Source organism: Selaginella moellendorffii, unplaced genomic scaffold (assembly GCF_000143415.4).
Source record: "Selaginella moellendorffii unplaced genomic scaffold, v1.0 SELMOscaffold_72, whole genome shotgun sequence".
In the NCBI taxonomy this organism is placed as follows: Eukaryota; Viridiplantae; Streptophyta; class Lycopodiopsida; order Selaginellales; family Selaginellaceae; genus Selaginella; species Selaginella moellendorffii.
The window spans coordinates 280,439-305,726 of NW_003314333.1; the positions used below are offsets into that span (position 1 = coordinate 280,439).

The window sequence follows — 25,288 nt, forward strand, 5'->3', positions numbered from 1 at the left end:
GGGATGCCAAGGGCGACGAGATGGACGACCTCTTGCTCTTGCTGCGCAGCAGCAATCCACCAGAGCTCCGGCCATTGCAGTAGATGGAAGAAGGGGCCGGCTGCGTTGCGGGTAGCGTTTTGCTGTTCTTGAGCTTCTTCTTCTTCTTGGAGGAGGAAGACGATGATCTCACCTTTACCTGTCCAATGCAAGTCACCTGTGGAGACGTTGGTTCGCTGTAGCTCCCTCGAGCAGAATCCGCCGGAACTCTCGAGAAAGTTGGCCCGCCTTTGGTACTGCCGCATCTCATGCTCCCTCCGCCGCCACCGCCGCCACCTCCTCCTCCGGATGCCACCATCATCATCTCCGCCACAGCGGCAGCACCATGGCCGGGATGATCCGCGAGAACCAGCTTGGGAATGAGGCCCAGCGAGCTCCTCGTCTTGCTACTCCGGCTCCCGGGGAAGCAACCCAGGAAGTGGTGGCCAAAGTAGCTCCGCTTGCTGGGCGCGGCATACCTGGCGCTCGACCCACCGTTTCGGATGCTTCCCTGCCTCTCCATCATCATCATCCCGCTGCCATTCATCGCCTTGGAGCTCAGCCCCCGCTGCTGCTGCTGCTGGCCGCCACTGCTGTAAGTGAGCGTTTCACACATGACCCGCGAGTAGTCCCGGCTAGACGATTTCTTGAGCACAATATGTGGATCATGGTCGCTGTGATTCACGACCTCTTCGTCCCCTCCGCCTTCGGATGCTCCGCCCGACGATCCTGCCGCCATGATAGCTTGTGCGAGTGACGGCTTCCCCGGCTTCTTGGGCAATGCGAGGGGGAGAGAGATAGAATCCAATGCTAGCTAGGGTAGGATCCACACCTCTCCAGCCTCCAGGCCTTCCTTCCAGCTATAGCTACTTAGCTATCTAACAACAAGTGAGTGATAGACTCCTCGCTCTCTCTCTCTCTCTCTCTCTCTCTCTCTCTCTCATTCTCAGCTCACACTCACACTAAAGCATGCTTGGCCTCTTTGTTTTTGCTCGCTCATCACTGATCAGGGCTTTCATCGTCCGAGTTAGTTGGAGCCAGTTCATAAACAGGCATCTCTCTACCTAAAAAACACTCGCTCTCGATCTCGATCGACGCCATCACTAAACAATTGGTAACCAGGCGTCGGGGATTGAGTAGGACATTAGATATTGATATTTCTATCTCTCCTCCATGTTGATGGTGGGGTGGAAGGAATTAGCGGCGAGGTTTGCTCAGGGAAAATCCCCCCGGCCACCTCCATCTCCATCCAAACACCAAAAAGCAAACAAGCGCAAACAAGGCACACAGCAGTGATCTTGTTTTGTCAGGCCAGGGGACCGACGTTGACACGCTGCATACACCCCCCTGTAGCCATATACAATACAATACAATATACACCTGTGTAAATATGCGTATAAAAAAGGTGACTGACTGCTCCTGGGCTTCGCTTTTGCTCTCGGTCCAACGATCGATTCCCTCCACCAGCAAAGAAATGCTTGCCTTGTGGACAAGTCGATCACACGGGTTAGGGAAGCCAGACTTGACCGGGGAAAAGGTGGCGCAACTCCTTCAAGTTGGTGACCTTGGCCTTCGGTCAAATCATTCGCGTTTCGGAGGAAGAGATTTGAAGAGAAAGAATATCAAATGCTGTGCCATGCTGGTGTTTGTCCAATGGTGGCGTACGCATGAGCGTAAATAATGTGGGTGGTGGTCAGACCCCGGCCTGGATGCGATCATGCGATGCGATGCCATGAGAAATTGTTTTGGACGTACAAGAAGAAACAAACAAACGAGAGGAGCTCTGCCAGATTTTACTTCACATAACATGGCCAGCTCAGTCTAAGCAGCGACTTTGACACGGTCTTCCACGTTTCGCCCTCGAATATTTTCAAACTTCAAATAAACCCCGCGAAGATAACTCTGTTCTTGATTGTCAAAGAGAGAAAGTGATCCGATCCATCGCTACGTTACCAGGAACATGATGCCGGTGATTTCTCGGTCGCGATCAAGCCCGAGCTTCTCTCCCTCTCGATCTCCCTGCCAGATCAACTCGGACAGCAGCGAATACACCGCGGTGTCCTCGTCGTCGAGCTCCACCACACGCGCCGCCGCGCGGCCGCCGCGATCGCTGTCACCGTGGTTCCTGCAAGCTCCCAGCAAGCTCCTCCATGAGACCGCATCGGGAGGCACCGGCATGGCGGCGATCACCTCCTCCGCCGCCGCCAGTTCCCCCGTCCGGCCCAGCAGATCCACGATGCAATTGTAGTGTCCCCTCGCGGGGCGGAGGTCCGAGTACTCGTTCATCAGTCGCAAGTAGCCGCAGGCCTCGGACACAACTCCGATGTGAGCACACGCGGCCAAGATGGACGTGAAGCTCGCCTCGTCCGGAACCATGCCCTCAAGATTCATGGCGTGGAAGAGCGCCAGCGCCTCTCTGCAGCCCCAGACGTTCCGGGCATACGCCTCGAGGACGACGTTCCACGACACGAGGTTCTTCCACGGCATGGCCTCGAACGCTTGCCTCGCCTCGGACAGGATCCCGTGGTGGGCATACGCCGACACCATGCCCGTCCACGAGATGACGGTCCTCCACGGCATGAGCAGGAACGTTCTCTTGGCCTCTTCCAGGAGCTTGCTCTGGGCGTAGATCATGAGCAGCGCCGTCCACGACACCACATCCCGCTCAGGCATTCCGTGGAATGTGTCCACTGCCTCGCTCAGTTGCCTGCGCTCGGCGTACGCTTGTAAGATCACGTTGCACGAAGGGACGCTCCACTTAGGGATTCTTGAAAAGGCCTGGATTCCCAGCTCCAGCTCCTCGTTCTGGGTATACGCGGCCACCACCGCATTCCACGAGACGATGTTCTTCTCTGGCATCTCGTCAAACACGAGCTTCATGTCCGGGGTATGCCCCTTTTGGGCATACGCCGTCAGCATTGCGGTCCACGCCACCACGTCTTTGTAGGCCATGCTGTCAAACGCCGTCTTGGCCTTGTCAAGATGCCCGTTCAGGGCATACGCGTGGAACATGGCGTTTGTGAGCGATCGCTCCTGCCGGGCAGACGCAAACGCCAGCTCCGCCCGTCTCACGTCCCCGCACTCGCCGTAGGCCTGTATCATCACCTGCCACGTACGCCAGTCCCGCTGGGGCATCCGCCACGCGACCCCCATTGACCGCTCGTATTGACCGTTGACGGCATAGCCGTGGATGAGCGCGTTCCACGTCACCACATTTCGCTGCGGCATGGCGTCAAACATGGCCTTCGCCTCATCAAGCCGGTCCTCCTCCACGTACGCCGCCAGGAGGGACGTCCACGAGACCACGTCCCACTCGGGCGCCAGGTGGAACGCCACGCTGGCCTCGTTAAGATGCCCAAACTGGGCAAGCCCGTGCATGATCACATTCCACGACTGGATGTTCCTCTCGGGCATGACTTGGAAGAGCCACGAAGCCTCCTCTACGAGGCCAGCGTTAGCTTTCGCCGACACAAGGCAGTTCCAGGCGCTTAGATCCCATTGCGGGGTCTTGTGAAAGATTTCTGTAGCTTTCTCCAAATGCCCATATTGGTGAAATGCGGTAACCATAGTATTCCATGAGATAACGTCCCTCTCCGGCATACCCTGGAAGCTCGCGAGCGCTTCGCCCAGATGTCTATTCTGTGCAAGGAGGTGGATCATCGTATTCCATGCACAGACGCTTGGATTGTCTAGTTGCTGGAAGAGCGAGCGTGCATCGTCCACACTGCCGCATCGCCCGTACATGTGGAGAAGGAGATTGCTCAGCTGCTTGTCCTGCGCAAACCGGCTGGCCAGAATTTGCTCGTGAATTCGTCTTCCCTCGGCGATATCCCTGGTTCGCGTGCATGATCTCACAGCTCCCACCATGCACATCCATTCCTTCTTGGTCGCTGTCTCAGCCGCGAGCCATCGTAGCATGAATCACTCCTTCCTCCGTGATCGATCGCTCACTAGCCACATTGGCTGGAGATCGTCGAGAGCAGCAAATAGTGAGATGGGTTACTGGAATCTATCTCCATGGCGCGGCCAGCGGCAAATCTCGCCCTCTCCATGTCCTGGTGGATCCGGCAAGCCCCCAAGAGAGCTCCCCATGCTATAGTGCTCGGGGAGATGGGCATGCTCGTCACTATCTCCTCGGCCAGCTCCATCTTGCCGGCTCGTCCAAGCATATCGATCACGCAGGAATAGTGTTCCTTGGACGGAGCCACTCGAAAGTCATCCACCATCGACACGAAAACCTGGCGAGCTCGGCTCATCGATCCGACATGACTACAAGCGGACAAGACCGTCATCAGCGTGATCTCGTCGGGTGGAGCGCCCTCCAAGTTCATCGTCTGGAACGCATCCAGAGCCTCGGTGTGGAATCCATTCGAGTCGTAGGCCTTGATCATCGCGTTCCACGACACGGCATTCCTCTCGGGCATCTCCTCGAAGAGACTCCTCGCCTCGTCCATATACCCCTTTTGGGCATACACGGAAACAATGGCCGTCCACGTTATCACACTCCTCTCCGGCATCTCCTCAAAGAGAGCTCGAGCTCGATCCAAATGCCCATGCTGGGCATTGCCTACAATCACCACCGTGACCGTCACGGTGCTCCACTCGGGCATTCGCTGGAATCCAGCCTCGGCCTCCTGGAGCCGATCGTTCTGTGAGAGCGCTGCAATTAGCGCAGTCCAGGAGACACCATCTCGCTCCTCGGCGGCATCAAAGAGCTCCTTAGCTTGCTGGGGGCATTCAAACCGAGCGTAAGCGGAGATCATCGTGTTCCAAGACAGAAGCGCGTTGCTGGGCAATCGATCAAACACGAGCTTCGTCTCGGCGAGCTCTCCGGACTGGGACAAGGAGTGGAGCAGCCACGTCCAGTGGCTTCTCCCGCGCTCGGGCATGGAATCAAAAACTTGCCTGGCTCTTGCAGTGTCGGATCTCCTCACCAACGCATTGAAGAGCGCGTTCCAAGTCGCCACCCTGTGCTGTGGCATCCGCTGGAACATGAGCTCCGCTTGATCCGCGTGACCGGCCTCGGCGTGAGCTTGCATCATGCACGTCCACGACACCACGTCCCTGTGAGGCATCGAATCGAACAAGCTCTTGCAGTGGGCTTCGTGGTGCTCTTGGCCATCGCTGCTGATATTCTTGGCATCTGCTGCGAGGAGAGAATTCAGCGTCACCAGGTTCATAGCCGGCATTCGATCGTATAGCGTCTTGGCCTCGTCGGTCTGCCCGGCTTCGACGTAAGCTTGCATCATCGCGTTCCAAGACAAGAGGTCGCGCTTGGCCATCCTCTCGAAGAAGAGGCTCTCGGCCTCTCTCACCATGGTGCCAGTGTGAGCGTACGCTGCGATCATTCCATTCCACGAGGATAGATCTTTCACTGGCGCTTGGTGGAACAGGCTCTCGGCTTCGTCGATCATCCCATTCTGCGCGTAGGCCTGGATCATGGCGTTCCACGACACAACGTCCCGGTAGGGGATCTTGAGAAAGAAACTCTCGGCGCCCTCGACGCAGCCATCGTTCGCAAAGGCCGCTATCATCGTTCCCCACGAGACCTCGGTCCGGCAGGGCATGCTGTCGAACCCGGCCTTTGCTCCCTCGGGATCGCCCTTGAAAGCGTGAGCGGCCAGCAAGACATTCCACGACACCACGCTTCGATCAGGCATTACATCGAAGATCTCTTTGGCCTTGTCGTAATGCTCGCTGTGAACGTAAGCAGTCATCATAGTCGTGCTTGCAATCGGGCTCCAAACTGGGATCTTCTCAAACACTTCGCGAGCGTTGTGCACAAGCCCGTTCTGGGCAAATGCTTGTATCATCCCGTTCCACGACACAATATTCCTCTCCAACGAAGAATCAAACATTCTCTTTGAAGTATCAACTTCGCCATTCGATGCATACGCAGATATCATAGCATTGCACGACACCAAATTCCACTGAGGTGTCAGAAAGAAAGCTCTTTCACAAAATCCCAAATGCCCACCTTGGGCAACTGCTGCGATGATGGCATTCCAAGAAACCACGTCTCGCACGGGCATCCGATCGAAAATCTTCTGCACATACTGGACGGCGCCATTGTCGGCGTAGGCCTGGATCATGATATTCCAGGAGAAGACATTGGGCTCCTGGGTCGCTGCAAACACGGCCTCGGCATCTTGAGGGCGGCCGCATTTTCCATACATCTGGACGAGGAGATTGCGGAGGAAAGTGTTGTGGGCGTGATCGCTGGCTTGGATCTGAGCGTGGATGCGCTTTCCCTCTGCCAAATCCTTGGCCGCCGCGCAATGCTTGAGGCTCCTGGCAAAAAGATCTTGCTGTTGCTTCCGCTGCAACAAAGCTAGGCTCATATCCTTCCCGGGCCATGGGCGCGGCTACAGGTGTGCCGTGGGACGTCGCAGACCCATGGCGCGATCAACACACCGTGTGCGCGGGAATAAAGGCCATAATTTGAAAAGGGGCCCTAGGGTTCGTGGTCAGTGGCGATGGCGAAAGACGTGGGAATTCTCGCAATGGAGGTCTACTTTCCGGGCGTGTGCGTCAACCAGGTACTGTGATCTTTCATGTCGATCCATGATCCATGATTGACGATCGATCGAGCGATCGCTTTTCAGGTAGACTTGGCGAAGTTTGACAAAGTGCCGCCAAAGTACTACACCGAAGGCTTGGGACAGGAGCGCCTGGCTTTCTGCGAGGACACCGAAGATGTGATCTCCATGAGGTGCTACGATCGCACAAGTTCTCTCAGGGAACGCAAGCCTCTTCACTAGAATTCTCGTTCTAAGTTTGTTTGATAGCTTGACAGTGGTCAAATCGCTCTTGGAGAATTATAACATATCTCCTTCAAGCATTGGACGGCTCGAGGTTGGAAGCGAGACCGTGATTGACAAGAGCAAGTCCATCAAAAGCTACCTCATGCCTTTGTTCGAGGTGAGATGAGACTGAGATCGTCATTCGTCTTTGGTCTATGTAACGTTGGTTAAAAACCTGGACAGGAGAACAGTGGCATTGAAGGCGTTGACTCCACCAATGCTTGCTATGGAGGAACCGCAGCGCTCTTCAACTGTGTCAACTGGATCGAAAGTCGCTCATGGGACGGAAGGCTTGCGATCGTTGTAGCCGCAGACATTGCGGTAAGTTTTCGATCATGGAGCTAAACCGGTGACCTGCATGTCAATTGCAGGTTTATGCTGAAGGCGCTGCTCGTCCCAGCGGCGGTGCTGGTGCAGTTGCCATGCTTGTAGGACCGAACGCGCCGCTTGTTCTTGATCGAAGCTATACCGGAACGTACATGGCTCACGTCTATGATTTCTACAAGCCTGACTTAAGCAGTGAATATCCGGTACATTGCTACGTCTCCGTTGTTTTTCTTTTTCTTTTCTCACTTGGAATTGTGCTGTCGTCCAGGTGGTTGACTCCAAACTATCCCAAAAGTGCTACCTCAAGGCACTAGATGTGTGCTACAAGAGATACTGCGAAAGGTGTGAATCGTGTTTCGTTAAAGCGCATGCTTCTTAAATATGGATGCAGATACGAGAGCATGGAGGCGAGACCGTTCACTGTCCAGGAAGCACACTTTCTAGTCTTCCATGCACCTTTTAACAAGGTTTGGATCCTTTGGCGATTTCCGATGTATTCATTTAGTCTATTCCAGCTCGTTCGGAGAAGTTTTGAGCGGCTGCTGTGGAATGACTACCAGCGGGACTGCAGGTATCTCTTTACAAAACCTTGTTCTTGACTATGGCGTATTCACCGTAGGACCTTGTGTACAGTTCTCTGGGAGAAGATGGAGAAAAACTCAAACCGTTTCAAGGATTGACGGCAGACGACATCGTCAGCAATGCAAGTCTCAAAGAGGTGAATTACAAATCTGTGGAGTTTTTTCTCACAGGCCGAATATCTCTTACAGGTCATGAAAGCTGTAGCGGAGCCTGGATATGATGCAAAGGTTTCCCCTTCGACGCTGATTCCGAGACGAGTCGGCAATATGTATTGCGCATCACTGTATGCTGGCCTAGCTTCCCTGGTCCACAACAAGGCCAGCTTACTCGACGATGGCCAAAGCATTCTCATGTTCTCGTATGGAAGCGGGCTGGCATCGTCTCTCTTTTCCATCCGCGTCAGAAGAGTGGAAGGTGTTCACAGCTTGGAGAACGTGGCCAAGACAATGGCAATCTCAGAGAAACTCGATTCTTGTGTTGCGGTACGCTGTCTTTCTTCGTTCTTATCACATATAAATTGTAATCTATGTTTTGCACGGCAGGTTTCTCCAGAAAAGTTTGTGGAGACGATGAAGCTAATGGAGAGTCGATATGGTTCCAAAGACTTCGTCCCATTGGGCGATTTGGCACCTGTTAGGCCGGGAGCATTCTACTTGGCTCGAGTAGACTCTCTATATCGCAGAACCTACGAACGACGAGCTCTAACTTGAGTTAGAACTTCGAAGAGATTTTGTCACCGAAAACTTCGTATTAAAAGATCTCAGAAATGGTAGTCCGATAACACCAGTAACGAGGATTCTCACGCTCGAATTCTCATCTGTTCTAGCCGGATCACGGCGCCATAAAAAAATCGTGTCAAACAAGTCTCTAGCGCCAGGCATTGCATCTATGATCTTTCGCCTCTCAGGCAGTCCAAACTGGGATCTTCTAGCCTTGTGCACGAGCCCGTTGCGGACGTATGCTTGAATAGTCCCATTCCACAATACGATTTTCCGTTCCAACACCGAATCAAAACACAGAGATCGCAGCTTTACTACTTGATGCGTTGGCAGAGATCATTTGTGACACGACACCAAGTTCCATTTCGGTGTCAACCCGCTCTTAAGAACACAAATGCCCCTATTGGGCAGCTGCTGCAACGATAGCGTTTCAAGAGACCACGTCTCGCACGGGCATTCGATTATACTTCGCAAATGTCTGGAGACATGCAGAAAACACGCCCTCGGCACCTTGAGGGCAAGAAGCGCTACTGGCGACGTTTAGGCGGTTTACTCACTTGATCTAGACTCGGCGTTGCCTGTGCAATCAGGACAATAATCGCCACTAGAAACACAAAACACTATGTGAGATCTGGTTGGAATTGCAGGGATCATGTAAAGGCTTTAAAAGGCCAGGAAACACAGCTAGAATTGCGAAATCAGTCTGTCGCGTCCCCTGGTAAGAAAGGGCCCAATTGTTGGCACCACCTTGCCGGCCACTGGAGTATATTCTTCTGCATATACCAGCTGATTCCAACTCCAACACTAAATTTCATTGCAATGATGTTTAAAGACAAACCCTAAGAAGCATACAAACGCCCGCTCTATAAAGGTGGCCAGTGCGTTAACATTGGGCTCGCGGATTGTAGCAAACAAGCCCTGGGCAATGTTGAGGGCACTTGCCATACGAGATTGGCAAAGGAGCCGGCGAATCCTTGGCCGCCGCGCAACGCCTGTCAAAAAGATCTTCCTGTTAAAGTATCGCATATCCTGTCATGGTCATCGTTGTCACGAAACCAGAGGAGGAGATCCGGGCCATCCGATCCTGATCTAACGGCTCTAACTGACTGCTTCTTCATTTACAAAATTGTACAAGCCACTCCTTTGTCTCTGTAACAAAAGATAGCGCCCCTTTTCCAGGCCAAGCGAGCGAGCTAGCTGCCTATAGCCTTCTACCTAGAACTGGCACGAAGTTCCCAGTCTCATCTGCTGTAGCCGGATCATCGCGCTCCCCTTCTCCGCGTTGTGTCGCTCCAAAACTTGGCCACAAACGCCGTGGAAGCATCGCATGAAAGCGTTCCATTCCCTGTCGCACAGGCTCGACAGGGCCAAGGACGTCTCCGCCGGCCGGGCAGTGCTGCGCTTGTGCGCGGACGCCGATGCAAACCCCTTGGAGGAGGCTCGCTTCTTCTTGGCTTTCTTCTTTTTAGAGTTCATCCGACCGATGCTGCTGCTGGGTGTGGTGACGCAGCTGGAGCAGCAGCCTCTGGATCGATCCAGGCCGAGATCGAGATCGTCATCGTCATCCCCTTCGTCGTCGTCATCACCGTCCTCCTCCTCCTCCTCCTCCTCCTCCTCTCTGACTGGCTGCATCTCGGACACCGACCGGAAGAGCTGCTTCTTCACCGGCGAAGTTCGTGGCGAGCTCTTCGCGTCGCTAGCAGCTCGCGATGGAGAGATTAGCTGCTGTTGCTGCTGCTGCTGCTGCTGCTGCTCGTCCATGTCGATCTCAAACACCTGTTCCTCGTCGTCGTCATCTTCTTCATGTCCGCCACCCTTCTCGTTCTCGGACTCGTCCGTCACCAATTGCGATCCGGCTAGCGCTGACTCCTGTGCCGCCTGATCTCTGGCCACTGTACACATCTTCTCCAGCTCGCTGCTGCACGTCTCGCCACTGTCGTCCAGCTCCCTGCTCATCATCGACCCGACTTCCGCCAGGCACAGCCCGGCCTCGGCCGCTCGCTTCAGGAAGCTCGTGCACAGGATCATCATCCGGATGCACGCTTCCTTGAGCATGGGGAGCTGCTTCCTCAGCATGTCCGCGTCCTTGGCCGGATCCAACACCCGGATGTAGTCGAGCTCCTCCTCGGAGAACGGGAAGGAAGCCTGCGGCCAATGCAGCCACTCAAAGTATGGATCTTCGATGCTCTCCGGGAGGCACAGGCCGTGATCGATGGGGATGAGCTCCACCGAGTTACACATGTTGGTGGTGGCGGCGGTGGTGGTGTTGTGGCGGACGAGGATGTTCCCGGCATGGCGATCCGTGTTGAAGAGCCGGACGTCGAGGATTCCCACGCGGTGGACTGCCGAGGCCGGGAAGCGCGAGCAGCCGCATTCGCTGGCCTCGTAGTCGTGCTCCACGAACTCCTGGAACGATCCAATCTTGGCGGGCTTGCTCCCGGACCGACTCCACGCCGAGTTGATGTGGAAGATGGGATGCACGGCCTTGACAAGAACAGTGGCCGGCACCTGGGCGAAGTGGCCGTGATCCAGGAGATACGCGGCCACCTCGCGAATGCCAGTCTCGCCGACGCGGATGGATCGACTGAGCCCGGCCTGTCCGAGGCGGCGGCCCACGAATCCTCGCGGATTGTTGGGCGCCAGTGGCTCCTCGTCCGCTGGCTTGACGATGGCGATCTTCTTGCCGTGGCGATCTCGGAAGTAGTAGGCTCCTCCCAGTCCTCCCTGCGCTGGGAGCGGCTCCACGCCACGCTCGATCCCGGCACAGCTCTCCTGGATGAGGCGCTTGATCCTGGCGCAGCAGCTCCATCCGCCCACGATCTCGAACGGGCCGCGGCTGTCCTCCTCCTCCTCCTCCCCCCCGAGAAAGATTGCCGCATTGCTCTCTTTCTTGGACGGGCAGAGGCACGGCGTGGAGAAGCTCCGGTGGATGGTGCTGCTGCGCGCCAGCAGCACGGGCGAGTCGCAGCGCAGCTCGCTCACGTCGTCCTCGAGGACGTGATCCCCGAAAGAAAGATCGCTGTTCTCCGTGGAGATGCGCAGCACCGCCTGGATCTTCTTCTTGATCGACTGGACCTTGTCGCTGCGGTGGACCTCCATCCCCAGCACGCTGCCGTTGTCCGTCTGGACAAAGATCCGCCGCCTCCATCCCTGCTGCTTCTTCCACTGCTGCTTACCTTGCCCATCGCCCCCGCCGCAGCCGCCCCCTCCATGCAGCAGCCGCGCCTCTTGCTCGAGCTCGGGCATCGCCATAGCCAGGGATGGAGCTTCCGGCGGCATTCTCGATCGATCTCTCCGCGCCGGGAGCTGGGAGGCGAGGGAGGAGGATTGAAAGAGAGAAACAAGAAGAACGCTCTCCTCCGCCTCTCTCTTTCTCTCTCTCTCCTTTTCTTTCTCGCGTCCTCCTCTCTGCAGCGTAGCAGAGGTAGGTTGGCTGGCTGCGTTGGCCGGTCGGGGGTTCGAGTCTCGCCGGCTACGCCCGACGTTAGAGCTGCCGCCATGCATCTCGGGATCGATTCCTCTCCCACTCGCAAATCTCTCCTCTCTCTCTCTTTGTTTGCATGAGAGAGAACGAATTTTGGATGAGGAGGATGGGTCCAATGTCGCTGTCACCATTACGACAAAGTACGCTCTTACGATGTGATTGCATTTGCCAATTTTTTTGTATGGTGCATTGGTCCATCTGTCTAAATGCCAAAGTGCCCTTCCCTCATCTTTAGGAAAGGGGGAATATCTTTCGAATTACTACCGGGTCAAACCTTCTAGCTAGCGGGGACGCGTTCGATTCCCGGGACTGGCAATTCTCAAGAAGCTTGGCTATGGCGTTTGCCCTCGCAGCGTCCCCTCTTCCCTCCAGGCCCGGCAGTCTGCCGCGGCTGAGGAGCAATCGCAATGTCGTCGTGGTGCCAGTGCGATGTCGGTCGCAATTGCAACCGCAGCATCGCCGCCTGGTGCTGCGGCTGTGCGCCACCACAGACACGAAAGAAGCTGAGAAAGAAGAAGAGGACGCGCTCGCTGCTGATGAATCCGGAGGAGTCAGTGGCGGCATTGGCGATGGCAATGGAGATTCCGGCGATGGCGGCGGGGGTGGATTGAGCTGGCTGTTCAATGCGCCAGTGTATGTTCTATGGGCGGGATTGATTGGGTACGCTTTCACCATGGCTCCAAATCAAACGCCGGTAAGAGGATAGCTTAGAGGATTGGAGTTTTCCTTCCCTTCTCGATGGTTTCCACCACCAATTCCATTCAGTACAGGGATCAATTGTTCGTGGAGAAGCTGCTGCTCTTGCGAGGCGACGAAGGTTTCTCGATCAACCCGGTGCTTGTCACGGTCTGGTTTAGCATGGGCCTTCTTCCACTCATCTATGCGATGCTTCTCATCCCCACTGGAAGAAGGTAGGTACTTGAAGTTTCGATTTGGAAGAACAAAGCTCACGAAACTTTTCTACTTCCAGTGCGAAAGGTGGCGTTCCTGTGTGGCCGTTTTCTCTCGTTTCTTTCTTCACGGGGGTTTTTGCCTTGTTGCCGTACTTTGGGCTGTGGAATCCACCGCCACCCCGCGTAACCAAGCAAGAGCTCAGCACCTGGCCTCTCGTGGTGCTGGAATCAAAAATCTTGTCTTTTGTAAGTTTGTCTCGATTTCTTCCTCAAGTGTGATTTTGATTTTTTTTTTTCCTTCTCGATCGATGTGTATCCAGTTTGTAGCCGCTTGCGCGCTTGGACTGGCCGCGAAAGCAGCGCTTTCCAACAGTGAGAGCTGGAGTCAGTACTTCGGATTTTTCCGAGAGAGCCGATTTGTAAGGATTTCAAGTTGCCGAGTTTGGCGTGACTTGGATCACCGGTTTTTTGTGCAGATTCACGTGATGAGCATCGACTTTGTCTTGCTTAATCTGCTCGTGGTCTTCTGGGTGTTCAACGATATCACGTTTCGGAGGTAACTCGAGTCGAGTCGAGCTTGTGATCACTGATAGGATCTTCATCTTCATTGGTGCTTTTCCAGGTCCAATAACTCATGGCTGATTCCAGTGTCCATCATTCCACTCGTTGGTCCTGCATTATATCTCCTCTTGAGACCCGGCTTGCCGCCGCAAATGGTCGACGAGTAATGTTTTGTGTCCAGGCAATCAATCTTTTTCTGGTCGGTCGAGATTTCCGGGAATTCGTTGGGCTTGCCGCTTTTGCATTCGTTGTCGGCACTGTCATGTCAAAGTGCACGTCTTCAATCGCCAATCAAGCTTCGAGTTGATCGCGTCCACGATCACGGGACACTTGCAGCTCACACGTATTGGTTTTGGTCTTTTGCTTTGCTTCAAGACAAACTTGGTTTACCTGTGCTCTCGTCAATCCGGAGTTCCTGCAATGAGTTTCGATCGAATTTTACTCCCAGTTGAAAGTTCTGAGATCGTGCCGTGATCTCTGGCATATGGCCCCCCTGGGAGCAAACTTTCTCAATCTTTCGTAAGTGCTATGACAGGGTCCACCTAGAGGAAATTTTTCAAGGGGGAGAATTTTTAACCTCTTGTTCCAGAATCTATAATTTATAAATTATTCCCATGGTCTCAATAAGGTGAATTTTATAACAGCTTATAAAAAGTCTATAGTGTCCATTAACTTTCTCTTCGGATACCAGCGTGGGCACTCCACACTGACGGAGCTCTTCACCCCCGCAGTTCATCGATTTCATCGATTCTCTCCTTCAGTAAAACTTCCTTCGCTTTGTCTAGCAGTCTCCGCCAGGAAATCCTGACCGTCCGTTTGTCATTTGTATACCGTATAAAGTCCCGAAGAACCCTAATTCCTTTTCCGTAGGGCAATGAAGCAACTCGTGGGCAGGGAGAGGGAGCTGCGCGACTTGCTAGGCTACGTGGAACGGCGCATAGATAAGATTGTGCTTCTGCAGGGGCCGGAGCTCTCCGGCAAGACGGCTCTTCTGCGGGAGCTTCGGGCAGTCATGGCTTCCAAGTATGGCAGAACGATCCCCGTCTACCACCTCGATCTCACTTGTTTCAGAATGACGGATGTTCTCGAGTGGATCCAAGGTAACGACAATTTTCTCATGGAAGAGTCCAAAGACTTGACAATCCTAGAGGTGATAGAGGAGATACTAGCTAGTGAGCATCAACTCCAGCCAGTGTTTATCATCGACCAGGCTGAAAGGATCCCCGAGATCTTTCCGCAGCCACGGGCACTGATAGAAGTCCTTGCGAAGATTGCACGGGAGAGGAGAGGAGTGGTGATCCTGGCGAGTCTAGACGACTCTTTGCGGGAGGATTGGCAAGACCAAGTTCTTCCCTTTCACTTGGGATACTTCAGCGAGAAGGCCGCTAGGGCGTTTCTTCGTAAGCGAAGGGCAGCGGAGGACAGGAGATCGTGGTGGCAGCGGTGGTGGTCGAGGAGAGATCTAGTTAGTGACGAGGAATGGCGCGAGATATACCCCATTTGTGGTGGCTGCCCCAGGTTGCTTGGATTTTGCGTCTCCCCATACCCGAATCTTAGCGCAATAGTTGGCTCCGTGGTTGGGGGCGTACACACCGGACTGGAAGGCAGGGATGGCGAGTAAGTGATAGATATCTTGTTTCTAAGAAGTGCTTGGATCTAATCATTTGTGTTTTTGATGGTGATCATCTAGGTGGGAGGGGGACAAGTACCGAAGGGTGGCGGAGCTGCTCGTGGAGAATGGAGGGAGCGTGGAGTGGTCTGTTGTTCTGGACAAGGTGTTTGGCAAGGATGTGAGCGAGGGGAGCTCTCAGCTCCGTGCCATGGCTTCTCGCAACATGATAAACGTCGAGTACTTGCCCGAGTCCAAGACCAAAGTGGTGATGGCTGGAAGTCCTGCGTATCTTTACGCCATGAGACTCGTGCTGGAAGGGAGAGATGAGCCGGATGTTTGACAATTCCTTCGTTCTATTCTTAAGTTTGATTTGATCTGGATGAACAAAACTATTGTTATTACAAAAACAGTAGAAAGGTGTGGCCCTTTTCTCTCGCGAATGCTGGGTAGCCAAGCAAGAACTCAGCACCTGGGCTGCTCGTGGAGCTCGAATAAAAAATCTTGTCTCGACTGTTTTAGATCTTTGTGAACATCACGATCGATACGCGTACGCTTTATAGACACTTGCGGGCTTGGACTGGCCGCCAAAACAGCGCTTTCCAACAGTGAGAGCACGAGCTTGTGAAAAATCCGACTCTTCTCCAGTAATCTCATCTCAGCTTGCATCTTTGGAGATTATTGTCCGGAAAGATGCCTTTTCTGCGATCGTTGTCAACACTAGTGCACGTCTTCAATTGCGAATCAAACTTCAACTTCGCCCACGATCACACTTGATCACGGGTATTATTCTTTTACTCTTTTCGCAAAAACTGTACTGGTTATGCCTAACTTGTGCTCTCGTCGATCCGGATTCCCTGCAACCACATCAGTCAGCCAACAAGGAGGAGAACAAGAGCTACAAACTTGAGGTGGATCGAATTTGGCTCCCAGTTCACTCAGCTTGGCATGCGCTTGAGCATAGTCCTTGAAGAACGCATCCTGATCCTTGGCGTAGAGCTCGGCATGCTCCTGGAGATACACATTGAGATAAGTTTTTCTAATTTTCTTAAGTTGGTCTATTCTTTACCTTGAATCCTGGATCTTCGAAAAGGACTGCGTCCGTTGGCAAGACGAGAAGATCTTCGTCTCTTTTCTCCTTGATATCCTGCATACGATACGACCAGCGTTCACTACTATCCAAATTTTCTTTTGCCGGCCTTGAAATAAAGTCTACCTTGAAATATGAATTGTCAAATTTCAGCCATTCCACAGTCCAGGACTGGCCTCCTGGAGCTCCAGGTCCGTCTTTCTATCATGTTCTCAAGCATCAAAATGTCATCGAAGATGCTGAAAGAACCACTTTCGTTACCGTGTATTTCGTTTCCTTTTTTCCCCAGCCACTCCGTTCTGGTCTAGATCGTCCCAAGGTATGAGCACCTGACAGGGCAACAATGTCCTTGGTATATCAAGGCGATGAGTAAAAGTCTGCTCAAGCCAGGAAAATTCTTCAAAGCGGAAAGCGCACCTTGTCATCCAGTCCCATCCTGTGAAACACTTTGCGAAGGTGCTCGGAAGGATTTGGGGGTCCGGCACCTGGAAAAAAAATTAATTCCAGGCGTCAGAGGAACGGACACCATTTGTCGAAGTCCAAGTTGGCTAGCGCTTGGAAAACTCATTCTTACTTGGAAGGTTACCCTCCTTCGGGCATTGCTCTGGGCCTACGGTATCAACTCTTCCATATCGCATTGGAATCCGGGGTCCTCCAGCCATCTGATTCCATCACCTTTAGAAGTTTAGGCCAGCTTCTTTGTTCTTTCTTGATAAGTTTACCTCTATGGCGGTGGCGCTTGCAAGCTGGAAAAGATCGGCATAGCTTACTGCGGTGAATTTCTCCTTCACGGGATTAAGCAGCTTGAGAGCATTTATGAGTCCTGCCGTAAGTTCGAAGGGATCGTTACAAGCTTTTCGCAAGTTGCTAAAAGTTACCAGCATTCGCTCCATGTTCCAACTCGATAGAGAAGCGCAGGCTTCCATTGGCACCACCACACTTGGGCCACTCGCTGATGTTCTTGTCATACGTTCCAGCGTCGTGCCATCCCAATCTAATCTGTCGATTCGAAAGAGCTCACAAGGTTTGATCGTTGAAAAAAAAAGAAAACAGTTTTTTGTTACTTACTAGTATAGGATTGCAATGCATTTTCGTGATCACTTCCTTGATCGCTTCCCTCGCTCCCACTAGCTGATCGAGCTGAGACGCGATCCTCTGGGACGATTCCACGGCGGCGGCTCCACTCCCAGACATGGCAAAAGTTCTGATCCTCCGCGAGCAGGCCTGATCGGTTGCAAACACGATCCATCGACATCGAGAAAGAGAGGAGGCAAACACTCACCGCACGGAGCGACAAACCCGATGATGAGAGCCGCCGATGAGGCGCCGCAGCAATGCTGAGCCTGGCAGTGACAGCAGGGAGAGATTTGCAGAGAAGCGCCCCGGAGAAAACGATCGACCTCGCCGACGCCATCGCCATTCTTTACTACTCCTGTTTCAGAGAAGGGACTCTTTTTTCTCTAGAGATAGCAGAATATTCACTAAATATTCCGGCAAAGAGTTTTAAATTACACGACCGGCTAGTCCATTCAACGTTGTTTGAACGCTGACTCTTCGATGAATCCCATGGCCTCCACCGACATGTACTCCTCGTCCCTGAATCGCAGCAAGAACTGGACGAATCGATAGGCATCCTGGAAATTCGACACGGTACCCAGCGAGATTTTCACGGCCCTGAATGTGGCGAGTGGATGCGCCGACGATGATCGCTGGGAAATCGGCGCCACCAGTGGATGATTCGCGAATCCGCAAGTCCCGAGCTTGATGTTCTGCTTCTCGGCCAGGCTGCGAACAATGTGAGGCGGGAAGAGATTCCCAGTGGAATCCACTAGATTGAACACCACCATGCTCCCTCGCTCGCGCTCCTTGCTGCCGTAGACCTTGATCATGGGCCGCGAGTTCTCGCCGACGTGGTTGATCCTCTTGAGATTGGCGTGCAGCCACGCTGCCAGGCATTCGACCCTCTTCCCGATCCTGTCCATGCCGATCGATTCCAGATGATCCAATCCCGTCGCTACTGCCGCCAGCGTGAGCCCATTGATCACCATTCCACCGTCCTCGCAAGCAATGTGAACTCCCGCGGCCTCCACAAACGCTGGGCTTGTCCTGGATTTGAGCTTCTTCATCACCAGAGCCTCCACATCCCGCCTGATCGCCAGGAATCCCACGCCGGGAGGATACCCCAGCGCGTGATGCAGCGAGCCCACCACGAATTCGGGCCGCTCGATCGCGACGTCCACTACTCCAGCCGCGGGGAGGGCGATCGAGACATCCAGCAGCGCGTGCCACCCCTTGGCGTGCGTTTGTTTGATCCAATCCACACCATAGCGAGTGCCGGTGAGGCCGGATTGCGCTGGAATGACGACGACGCCGCCGCCTTGGCCGATGACCAGTCTCGACGCCATCTTGTTTAGCAGCCGTTGGATCTCGCCCCGGGGAGCGGCGAGGTCCGTCGATCGCAGCCCGGCAACGCTAACTCGGGTGCCCGACCTCGCCGCGGCCGAGACGAGGTGGCGGATGGACTCGTGCGCGTCCTGGCACACGAGAATCTGGCTGCTCCTGTCCAGTGGGTAGATCTCTGCGAACAATCGGAAGCTGGCCGACACCCCAGCCGTCAAGACGAGCGTCGGGTAATCGTCCTTGGATGCGTTGAGCATGCCAAGGATCCTGTTCTGGAGGCCGACTATCCGGTTTCTTAGCCGAGAGCTGGATGGGAGAATGGATGCCGAGCAGGGAGCCTCTTCCAGAAGAAACTGCGTGTGTTCCTCCACCTGAGGAGATCCCAAAGATCAGGCTATGCGCGTTCCAGCAAATGCCGTGTGAAGGCAAAATACCTGGTAGCTCGAGAAGAGTGGATTGTTGGCGTAGTCAAGGTGTACCACGCGCTGGAGGTCGAGATTGGAGTACTGCTCCTTCCTCACATTGTCCAGGGACAGGTTCTCGAAGTAGTCCTCGTAATCATCCAGGAATTGCTCCTCGGCCTCGACGTACTCGGGAAGAACAGCCGGTCCCACGTTGATCTCCTCCTCGGGCACCGACGAGGATGTCGGCCAGCTTCTCTTGGAGGCCTGATCGTTGTCATCGGACGAGGAATTGAAGGAAAGGCTCCCCAGGAACTGATCGTTGGTGGAGGCCCGAGGATCCACCGCCTGCTCGCCGCTGGAATCAAGCGGGAACAGGCTCTCGGCGTGGAAGGCACTGTACGAGTCTAGGCTCTCCGTGTCGTCCCAGTTCGCCGGCGATGATGGGCGATTCCCATTGCGAGCAGCAGGGGGCGATGATGCTGGCCGTGAATCGATCTTCTTCTGCGAGGAGAAACAAGCGAGTGAATTCCTGCGACCCAATTCAGCCTCTCACCTTGTTGCTGTGGCCGTGAGCTCCGGAATTGCGCAGCCTAGAGCTCAAGCGATTAAACATTCTTCTTGCCGCAAATCGATCTTATCCAGGGCGAGGCGAGAATTCCTTTTCTTCTCTGGTGCTCGTCTTATGGTCGCGGGGTTCACTCCTTTTTGTGCATTTGGCGGCTTGCCGTGTTGACGCCAACGAATTGGACAGAAGCGCATCCACGCCACTCAAATTTGACGGTAGCGATCGCCTAGGGTTTGTAGGGCTTTTTAGGGTTTACGAGCAGCAGCGATGGCGGAGGTCGCCCTCCCATACCGCTACGATCCACAGCCGCCGTCGCCGCAGCAGCAGCCACCCAGGCCTGGCTTGAACATCGACTGGTCGCAGGTGAATCTCGATGAGATTCAGCTCCCTCCGGGCGAGGATTTTGGAATCAAGAGGTAGGCTTTCTTGTCGAAATCGCTCCACTTAGCGGATCTCGGTTGTGGCTAGTGAGGATGAAGAGGAGGAGGAGGAGATTGTGGAGAGCGAGTCTGGTTTCGGGAGCATAATTGTCGTAGACAATCTCCCGGTGGTGGAGCCTGCCAAGTATGAGAAGCTCGAAAACGTGGTACGCAAGATTTTTGGACAAATGGGAATCATTAGAACGCTCTTCATGCCGAAAGACAAAGCGACTGGCAAAACGGCGGGCTTTGCTTTCATCGAGTACTCCAGTCCCCAGGTATGCAAGATGTGGTGGAGTTTTTCTATCGTTTCTCAATCTACTTTGCAGGAGGCCCATACCGCTCGGGAACAAGCCGATGGGTATAAGCTCGACAAGTCTCACGTCTTTATGGTGAGGATGTTCGATGACATTGACAAGTACATGAAAGTTCCCGAGCAGTGGGTAGCTCCAGAGATCAAGAGCTACGTGCCAGGGGTATGTCTTACTTTGTTGCTTATGTGCTTCTTTCTTTTCTTAAACACTATTTGCTTTGCATCAGGAGAATCTTCTCGAATGGCTGATGGACGAGAAAGGACGCGATCAATTTGTGATACGATTTGGCACGGAGACAGAGGTGTGCTGGAACGATGCCCGTCTGTTGAAGGCCGAGACGGCATATCATCGATCGGTAGGCCGAGCTACTGTTATCTCTATCTGGTCTGATTCTCTTTTAAATAGTTCTGGACGGAAAGCTTTGTTCAATGGTCTCCCCTTGGAACGTATCTCGCAACAATTCATCGGCAAGGTGCTGTCATATGGGGTGGATGCACTAACTTTAGCCGGATCACTCGATTCATTCACCAACAGGTCGGAACTTCGATCTTAAATTTTGCTTCATTTTGCTTCATTTTGCTTCACCGTGTCAAACGTAGGTGCGGCTAATTGACTTCTCCCCATCCGAAAAGTTCCTCGTAACGTACAGCAGCCACGAACCAAGCAATCCCCGCGAAACACAAGTAAGTTCGATGTTGCAACCGGTGTTGAGCTGGTCTGAGTACTTGCTATGATTTTGCAGAAAGTAGTGCTTAACGTTTTCGACGTACGAAGTGGTAAATCGCACCGAGAATTCAAGGGCAGCGCCGACGAGTTTGCTACTGGTGGGACTGGAGGTGTTGCCGGAGTGTCTTGGCCAGTGTTCAGGTTAGTTCTGACTGGATGATTACCATCTTAACTTGGACTCAAATGCTACTTCCTACATCTAGGTGGTCTGGCGGCCGTGATGACAAGTATTTTGCGCGTATAGGAAAGCACTGTATAAGTGTTTACGAGACAGAGACCATGGGTTTACTGGACAAGAAGTCGCTGAAAGTTGACAATGTTATAGATTTTAGCTGGTCACCAACCGATTCAATTCTGGCCCTTTTTGTTCCAGAAGGCAACGGTGGCAATCAACCTGCGAGGGTATGTATTTGTGTTTGATTTCTCTACATGTGACCTGGTTTGCTCTCAACTTCAACAGGTCAGCCTGGTTCAAATTCCTGGCAGGGAAGAACTGAGGCAGAAGAACCTTTTCAGTGTCAGTGACTGCAAGATGTACTGGCAAAGCAACGGAGACTATCTAGCAGTCAAAGTTGACCGGTATACAAAGACGAAGAAGAGCACGTATACCGGTTTTGAGCTCTTCCGGATCAAAGAACGAGACATTCCTATCGAGGTCTTGGAGCTTGAGAACAAAAACGACAAGATTATCGCCTTCGCATGGGAACCAAAGGGCCACAGATTCGCCATCATTCATGGAGATGGTCCTCGTCCCGACGTAACGTTCTACTCGATGAAAAGCCCAAACAACGTGGACCGTGTAACCAAGCTTGCCACGCTCAAAGGAAAGCAGGCAAATGCTCTCTACTGGTCGCCTGCGGGGCGCTTCATTGTGCTGGCGGGTCTCAAGGCGTATAACGGGCAGCTCGAGTTCTACAATGTTGATGATCTCGAAACTATGGCAACGGCAGAGCATTTCATGGCAACTGATGTGGATTGGGATCCCGCTGGAAGGTAAGCTCTTCTGAAACGAACTTATCCTTACCACTGGTCGTTTGCAGATATGTGGCTACTTCTGTTACTTCCGTGCACCAAATGGAGAACGGCTTCATTATCTGGTCTTTCCATGGGAAGCTGATATACAAGGTTTCAAGGGACAGATTCTTCCAGGTCTGGAAATTGTCAGTGCCATCCACTGCCGCCGACTGACGGTTGCTTGTGTTTCCTTACAGTTCTTGTGGCGCCCCAGGCCTCCATCTCTCCTTAGTAGCGAAGAGGAAGCCGAGATTTTTAGGAACTTGAAACAGTATTCCAAGAGGTATGACCAAGAGGACATAGAATCGTCGAGGTTCCACAGCACCCAGGAGTTGGAGCAGAGGAGGAAGCTGATTGAGGAGTGGAACGGGTGGCTGTCTTCGTGGAAGCAAATGCACGAGGCGGACAAGCCTTACCGGCAGGAGCTTCGTGATGGCGAGCCCAGCGACGACGAGCAGGAGTACGAAGACGAAGAGGTTGAGATTGAGGAGGTGATTGATGTGGAAGAGATCAAGGAAGAGGACCTTGAGGCGTAACGTATCGTTGTTGAGTGAGGAATATACCTATATCTAGGTATTTAATTTCTTGCTTTACAAGTGTATTGATAGGGGTGGCGGGGATGCATATACTTTGGTATCCCAGGTACCTTTATCTAAATCAAACGAAAAGGATGCTTTATCACCGTTGCCCGAGACACAAGCAAAATTCATGAAGTTCCCGGCCTGCCCAATATAACTCAAGTCTTGACAATTTTCCATCTTGCGCAGGCCCACATCCCTCTCAAGAAATTGCCTCCACAAGGACTCCGAGATTATGATCTCGTACTGTAGACCTCCAACATTCTTGAGCACCAAGTAATAGAGCTTCCCCCTCCAAGGAGCCAGGACATACTCTACACGCGGGTTGTCGATTAAAAGCCTATGTGACACACTCTTCCTTGCCAGATCAAAAAAGGCCACCTCCATACCCTTTCTACAGAGAACAACGTCTTGTGTCACCACCAGCAGCAGCGATCCATTGCGCAAGGCCCCCGTCACACTGTGCCACTCCGCTTGTCCGCGAGTGAAGCTCCAAACCACGCCATCCGAGCGCCACACCACAAGCTTGTAATCCCAGGGAGGGGACGAAGAACGAGTGGCAATGAGGCGGACCCTGGACATGTCCCCAAATTGCAGGTAGGGGATCTCCTCCCAGCGGTTGACGAAGGGACTCCCGACGAAGAGCCGCCTCACCTGTGTGGAGCGCGCGAGGAAGAGGCGCTTGTCTTGAGACACGGCGCACAGCCAGTCGGGAACGTCCTCCTCCACGTCCTCGAAATGCCGGGGCGCCCAACGCATCGCCTTGCCGCTGCTGTCCTGGATGCAATTGGCGTCGGGGAAGAGGCAGGCGCTGTCCCTGTAACATCTCCGGAAGGTGGGCTCGTCCACCACTGACCTCCACACGCGGCACACGCACCTGGCGCTTAGAACAGCCGAGAAGGGGAGCCTGGCGAGGATTTGAGCCACAACCTCGGGCATAATGCCCGATATCCCTGTGCCCCAGCACCCCTTCTTTGGAGACGCCATTAGCCCTTGCCTTTCCAGTCTCGATTTCTCGACTCAAAGGGCAATTTTTCTAGAACCTTTTCAAGTTCGGAAATAAACCTTTTGTCCAATACGATAGTGTTAGCACCATCATGATGTCGAGTTTAATCCGCCAGTGGCGCTTCTTCATCTGTCCCACTGCTTCCCGCCTATCTGGCACCTCTCAATAATCTGGGTCCGGTGTTGCTCGAAAGAAATTGTATCTGTGAATGGGAATCGAATCGTGATGAGCTTCCTCGTGTTCGCGCAGCTACTGCTCTGATGCTCATGCTCTTTCCTTAAGAAAAAGCTTGAATACACTTGGAACTTTGGTCTCTCTATCGCCACTGCCGCAATGTTAGTTTCTCACGATCGTATCCTGAACTTTGGCAGATGTGAGCTGCTGGAGCATCGACAGGCTCGAAAGCTCCGACTGCTGTATATGAGCTCGCGACTTCCAAAGCGTCTGCGGTGTTAACAAACTCACCTCTGTAGAACTGAGAAAATATTTCATATTCCGCCACGTCAGCATTAGGTCACGACGGTTGGGGAAGCAAGGAGGGAATAAAGAGTTACAATGCTGCCAAGAAGAATGCCGAGAAGAATGGACTTCGCTTGCGTTGAGAGGTGAGAGAGCGATAGGTGTCCACTTGCGAATAGACTCCTGGGTTCCCTGGGTTCTTCACTGGTACATTGTCCAAACCCAATTTCTCAATAAACCTACAGAGTTTGAGCGAGAGGCAAACCAAGTAGTGTCGTTGTAAAATTGGGACTAAACAGCAGTGTAGTTTTGTTGAACCGATCCAAATATAAAGATTATCCAGACAAAGATGCTCCTGCTCGCTTTGCTCAGCCTTCTCTCGTCCCAGACTACAGCCTTCTCTCATCCCAGACTACAGCCAAACTTCAAAATTGGCTTATCTGTGGCCAAGAGCTAGCAAAAAAAACTGGCAAGTGCAGTGGGGGCCCAAGTCTGGCCAAACAGGATCATAACAGGAGTATGCTCTAGAGGAGCTAGAAGGATGGGAGATCAATGAGAAATCCCACAATCTTCAACTCCTCTTCACCAAAAGAAGCAGAAACTGGAAGATCAGGAAGTGCCTTGTGGGGACAGCCAAGCCTGGGAAGAGCAGCATGGTGAATATAAGTGGTGGGTAAGGTGAGATCTGCCACACAGGTGTAAAGCACAATCGTGAGGTCCAGCAGAAATGGTGGTAGAAGCTCGAAACACCAGATTGGAAGGTGGATGAGAGAGGCTCACCACACATTTCTGTTGGACCTTGGAACTCCCCTGGCTTGTCCATTTATGTGAGTGGGCACTTTTATGCCTGTGTGGCAGATCTCACTTTACCTACCAATTATATTGACCATGTTGCTCTTCCCACACTCTGTTGTCCCCTCAGGGCACTTCCTGATCCTTTGGTTTCTACTTCTTTCAGTGAAGAGGAGTTGGAGATTGTAGGATTTCTCACTGATCTCCCATATACCCTTCTTGGCAAGTCTTAAATGGCTAACTTCTAGCTCCTCTGAAGCATGCTCCTGTTATGATCCTGTTTGGCCAGACCTAGGCCACCATTGCACTTGCCAGTTTTTTTTGCTAGCTCTTGGCTGCAAAAAAGCCACTTTTGAAGCTTGACTGTAGTTTGGGATGTGAGAGAAGGCTGAGTAGAGCGAGCAGGAGAATCTTTGTCTAGATAATCTTCATCTTTGGATCAGTTCAACAAAACTTTAAGCGTTCACACTGCTGTATAGTCCCAATTTTATAATGACACTACTTGCTCTCGCTCAAAATCTGTAA

General features: G+C 53.1%; 8 protein-coding genes across 9 annotated transcripts; 3 read left to right on the forward strand and 5 right to left on the reverse strand.

The window, feature by feature from the left end:
* Positions 1-1,962: 1,962 nt before the first annotated feature.
* LOC9639902 (pentatricopeptide repeat-containing protein At4g02750) lies at positions 1,963-3,936 on the reverse strand. The gene has a single exon (XM_002986183.2). It carries the CDS (start codon positions 3,934-3,936, stop codon positions 1,963-1,965), a length of 1,974 nt encoding a protein of 657 aa, XP_002986229.2.
* A 32-nt stretch (positions 3,937-3,968) lies between these two features.
* Positions 3,969-6,359, reverse strand: LOC9639903 (pentatricopeptide repeat-containing protein At4g02750). The gene has a single exon (XM_002986184.3). The coding sequence runs from the start codon at positions 6,357-6,359 to the stop codon at positions 3,969-3,971; it is 2,391 nt and encodes a 796-aa protein (XP_002986230.2).
* A 135-nt stretch (positions 6,360-6,494) lies between these two features.
* On the forward strand, positions 6,495-8,511 carry LOC9639904 (hydroxymethylglutaryl-CoA synthase). Its single transcript, XM_002986101.2, has 11 exons — positions 6,495-6,557; positions 6,624-6,730; positions 6,807-6,939; positions 7,005-7,142; positions 7,193-7,351; positions 7,417-7,490; positions 7,540-7,615; positions 7,664-7,719; positions 7,782-7,866; positions 7,919-8,212; positions 8,273-8,511. Exons 1-11 carry the CDS (start codon positions 6,495-6,497, stop codon positions 8,438-8,440), a joined length of 1,353 nt encoding a protein of 450 aa, XP_002986147.1. The 3' UTR covers positions 8,441-8,511.
* A 1,028-nt stretch (positions 8,512-9,539) lies between these two features.
* LOC9639822 (phosphatidylinositol 4-kinase gamma 6) lies at positions 9,540-11,819 on the reverse strand. The gene has a single exon (XM_002986185.2). It carries the CDS (start codon positions 11,726-11,728, stop codon positions 9,665-9,667), a length of 2,064 nt encoding a protein of 687 aa, XP_002986231.2. The 5' UTR covers positions 11,729-11,819; the 3' UTR covers positions 9,540-9,664.
* Positions 11,820-12,210: 391 nt separating this feature from the next.
* On the forward strand, positions 12,211-13,831 carry LOC9639905. Its single transcript, XM_002986102.2, has 6 exons — positions 12,211-12,627; positions 12,699-12,844; positions 12,904-13,072; positions 13,147-13,245; positions 13,303-13,382; positions 13,449-13,831. Exons 1-6 carry the CDS (start codon positions 12,268-12,270, stop codon positions 13,552-13,554), a joined length of 960 nt encoding a protein of 319 aa, XP_002986148.2. The 5' UTR covers positions 12,211-12,267; the 3' UTR covers positions 13,555-13,831.
* Positions 13,832-15,706: 1,875 nt separating this feature from the next.
* Positions 15,707-17,554, reverse strand: LOC9639824 (probable L-ascorbate peroxidase 6, chloroplastic/mitochondrial). The gene is made up of 11 exons (XM_002986186.2): positions 17,369-17,554; positions 17,155-17,310; positions 16,965-17,085; positions 16,809-16,909; positions 16,661-16,748; positions 16,504-16,571; positions 16,348-16,434; positions 16,213-16,287; positions 16,066-16,143; positions 15,903-16,007; positions 15,707-15,853 (listed from the first exon to the last, which is right to left on the reverse strand). Exons 1-11 carry the CDS (start codon positions 17,504-17,506, stop codon positions 15,824-15,826), a joined length of 1,047 nt encoding a protein of 348 aa, XP_002986232.1. The 5' UTR covers positions 17,507-17,554; the 3' UTR covers positions 15,707-15,823.
* Positions 17,554-19,659, reverse strand: LOC9639906 (molybdenum cofactor sulfurase). The gene is made up of 3 exons (XM_002986187.2): positions 19,444-19,659; positions 18,921-19,391; positions 17,554-18,857 (listed from the first exon to the last, which is right to left on the reverse strand). The coding sequence occupies exons 1-3, from the start codon at positions 19,501-19,503 to the stop codon at positions 17,616-17,618; spliced, it is 1,773 nt and encodes a 590-aa protein (XP_002986233.2). The 5' UTR covers positions 19,504-19,659; the 3' UTR covers positions 17,554-17,615.
* A 12-nt stretch (positions 19,660-19,671) lies between these two features.
* Positions 19,672-22,527, forward strand: LOC9639907 (eukaryotic translation initiation factor 3 subunit B). Of its 2 annotated transcripts, XM_002986104.2 has the most exons (11): positions 19,673-19,871; positions 19,924-20,152; positions 20,204-20,350; positions 20,415-20,543; positions 20,594-20,722; positions 20,788-20,871; positions 20,931-21,055; positions 21,118-21,316; positions 21,375-21,907; positions 21,955-22,063; positions 22,126-22,527. In XM_002986104.2, exons 1-11 carry the CDS (start codon positions 19,723-19,725, stop codon positions 22,462-22,464), a joined length of 2,172 nt encoding a protein of 723 aa, XP_002986150.1. In that variant the 5' UTR covers positions 19,673-19,722; the 3' UTR covers positions 22,465-22,527. The 2 variants fall into 2 exon arrangements, with proteins under 2 accessions (XP_024515822.1, XP_002986150.1); XM_024660054.1 differs by having other exon boundaries at positions 19,672-19,871; positions 19,924-20,350.
* Positions 22,528-25,288: the final 2,761 nt, after the last annotated feature.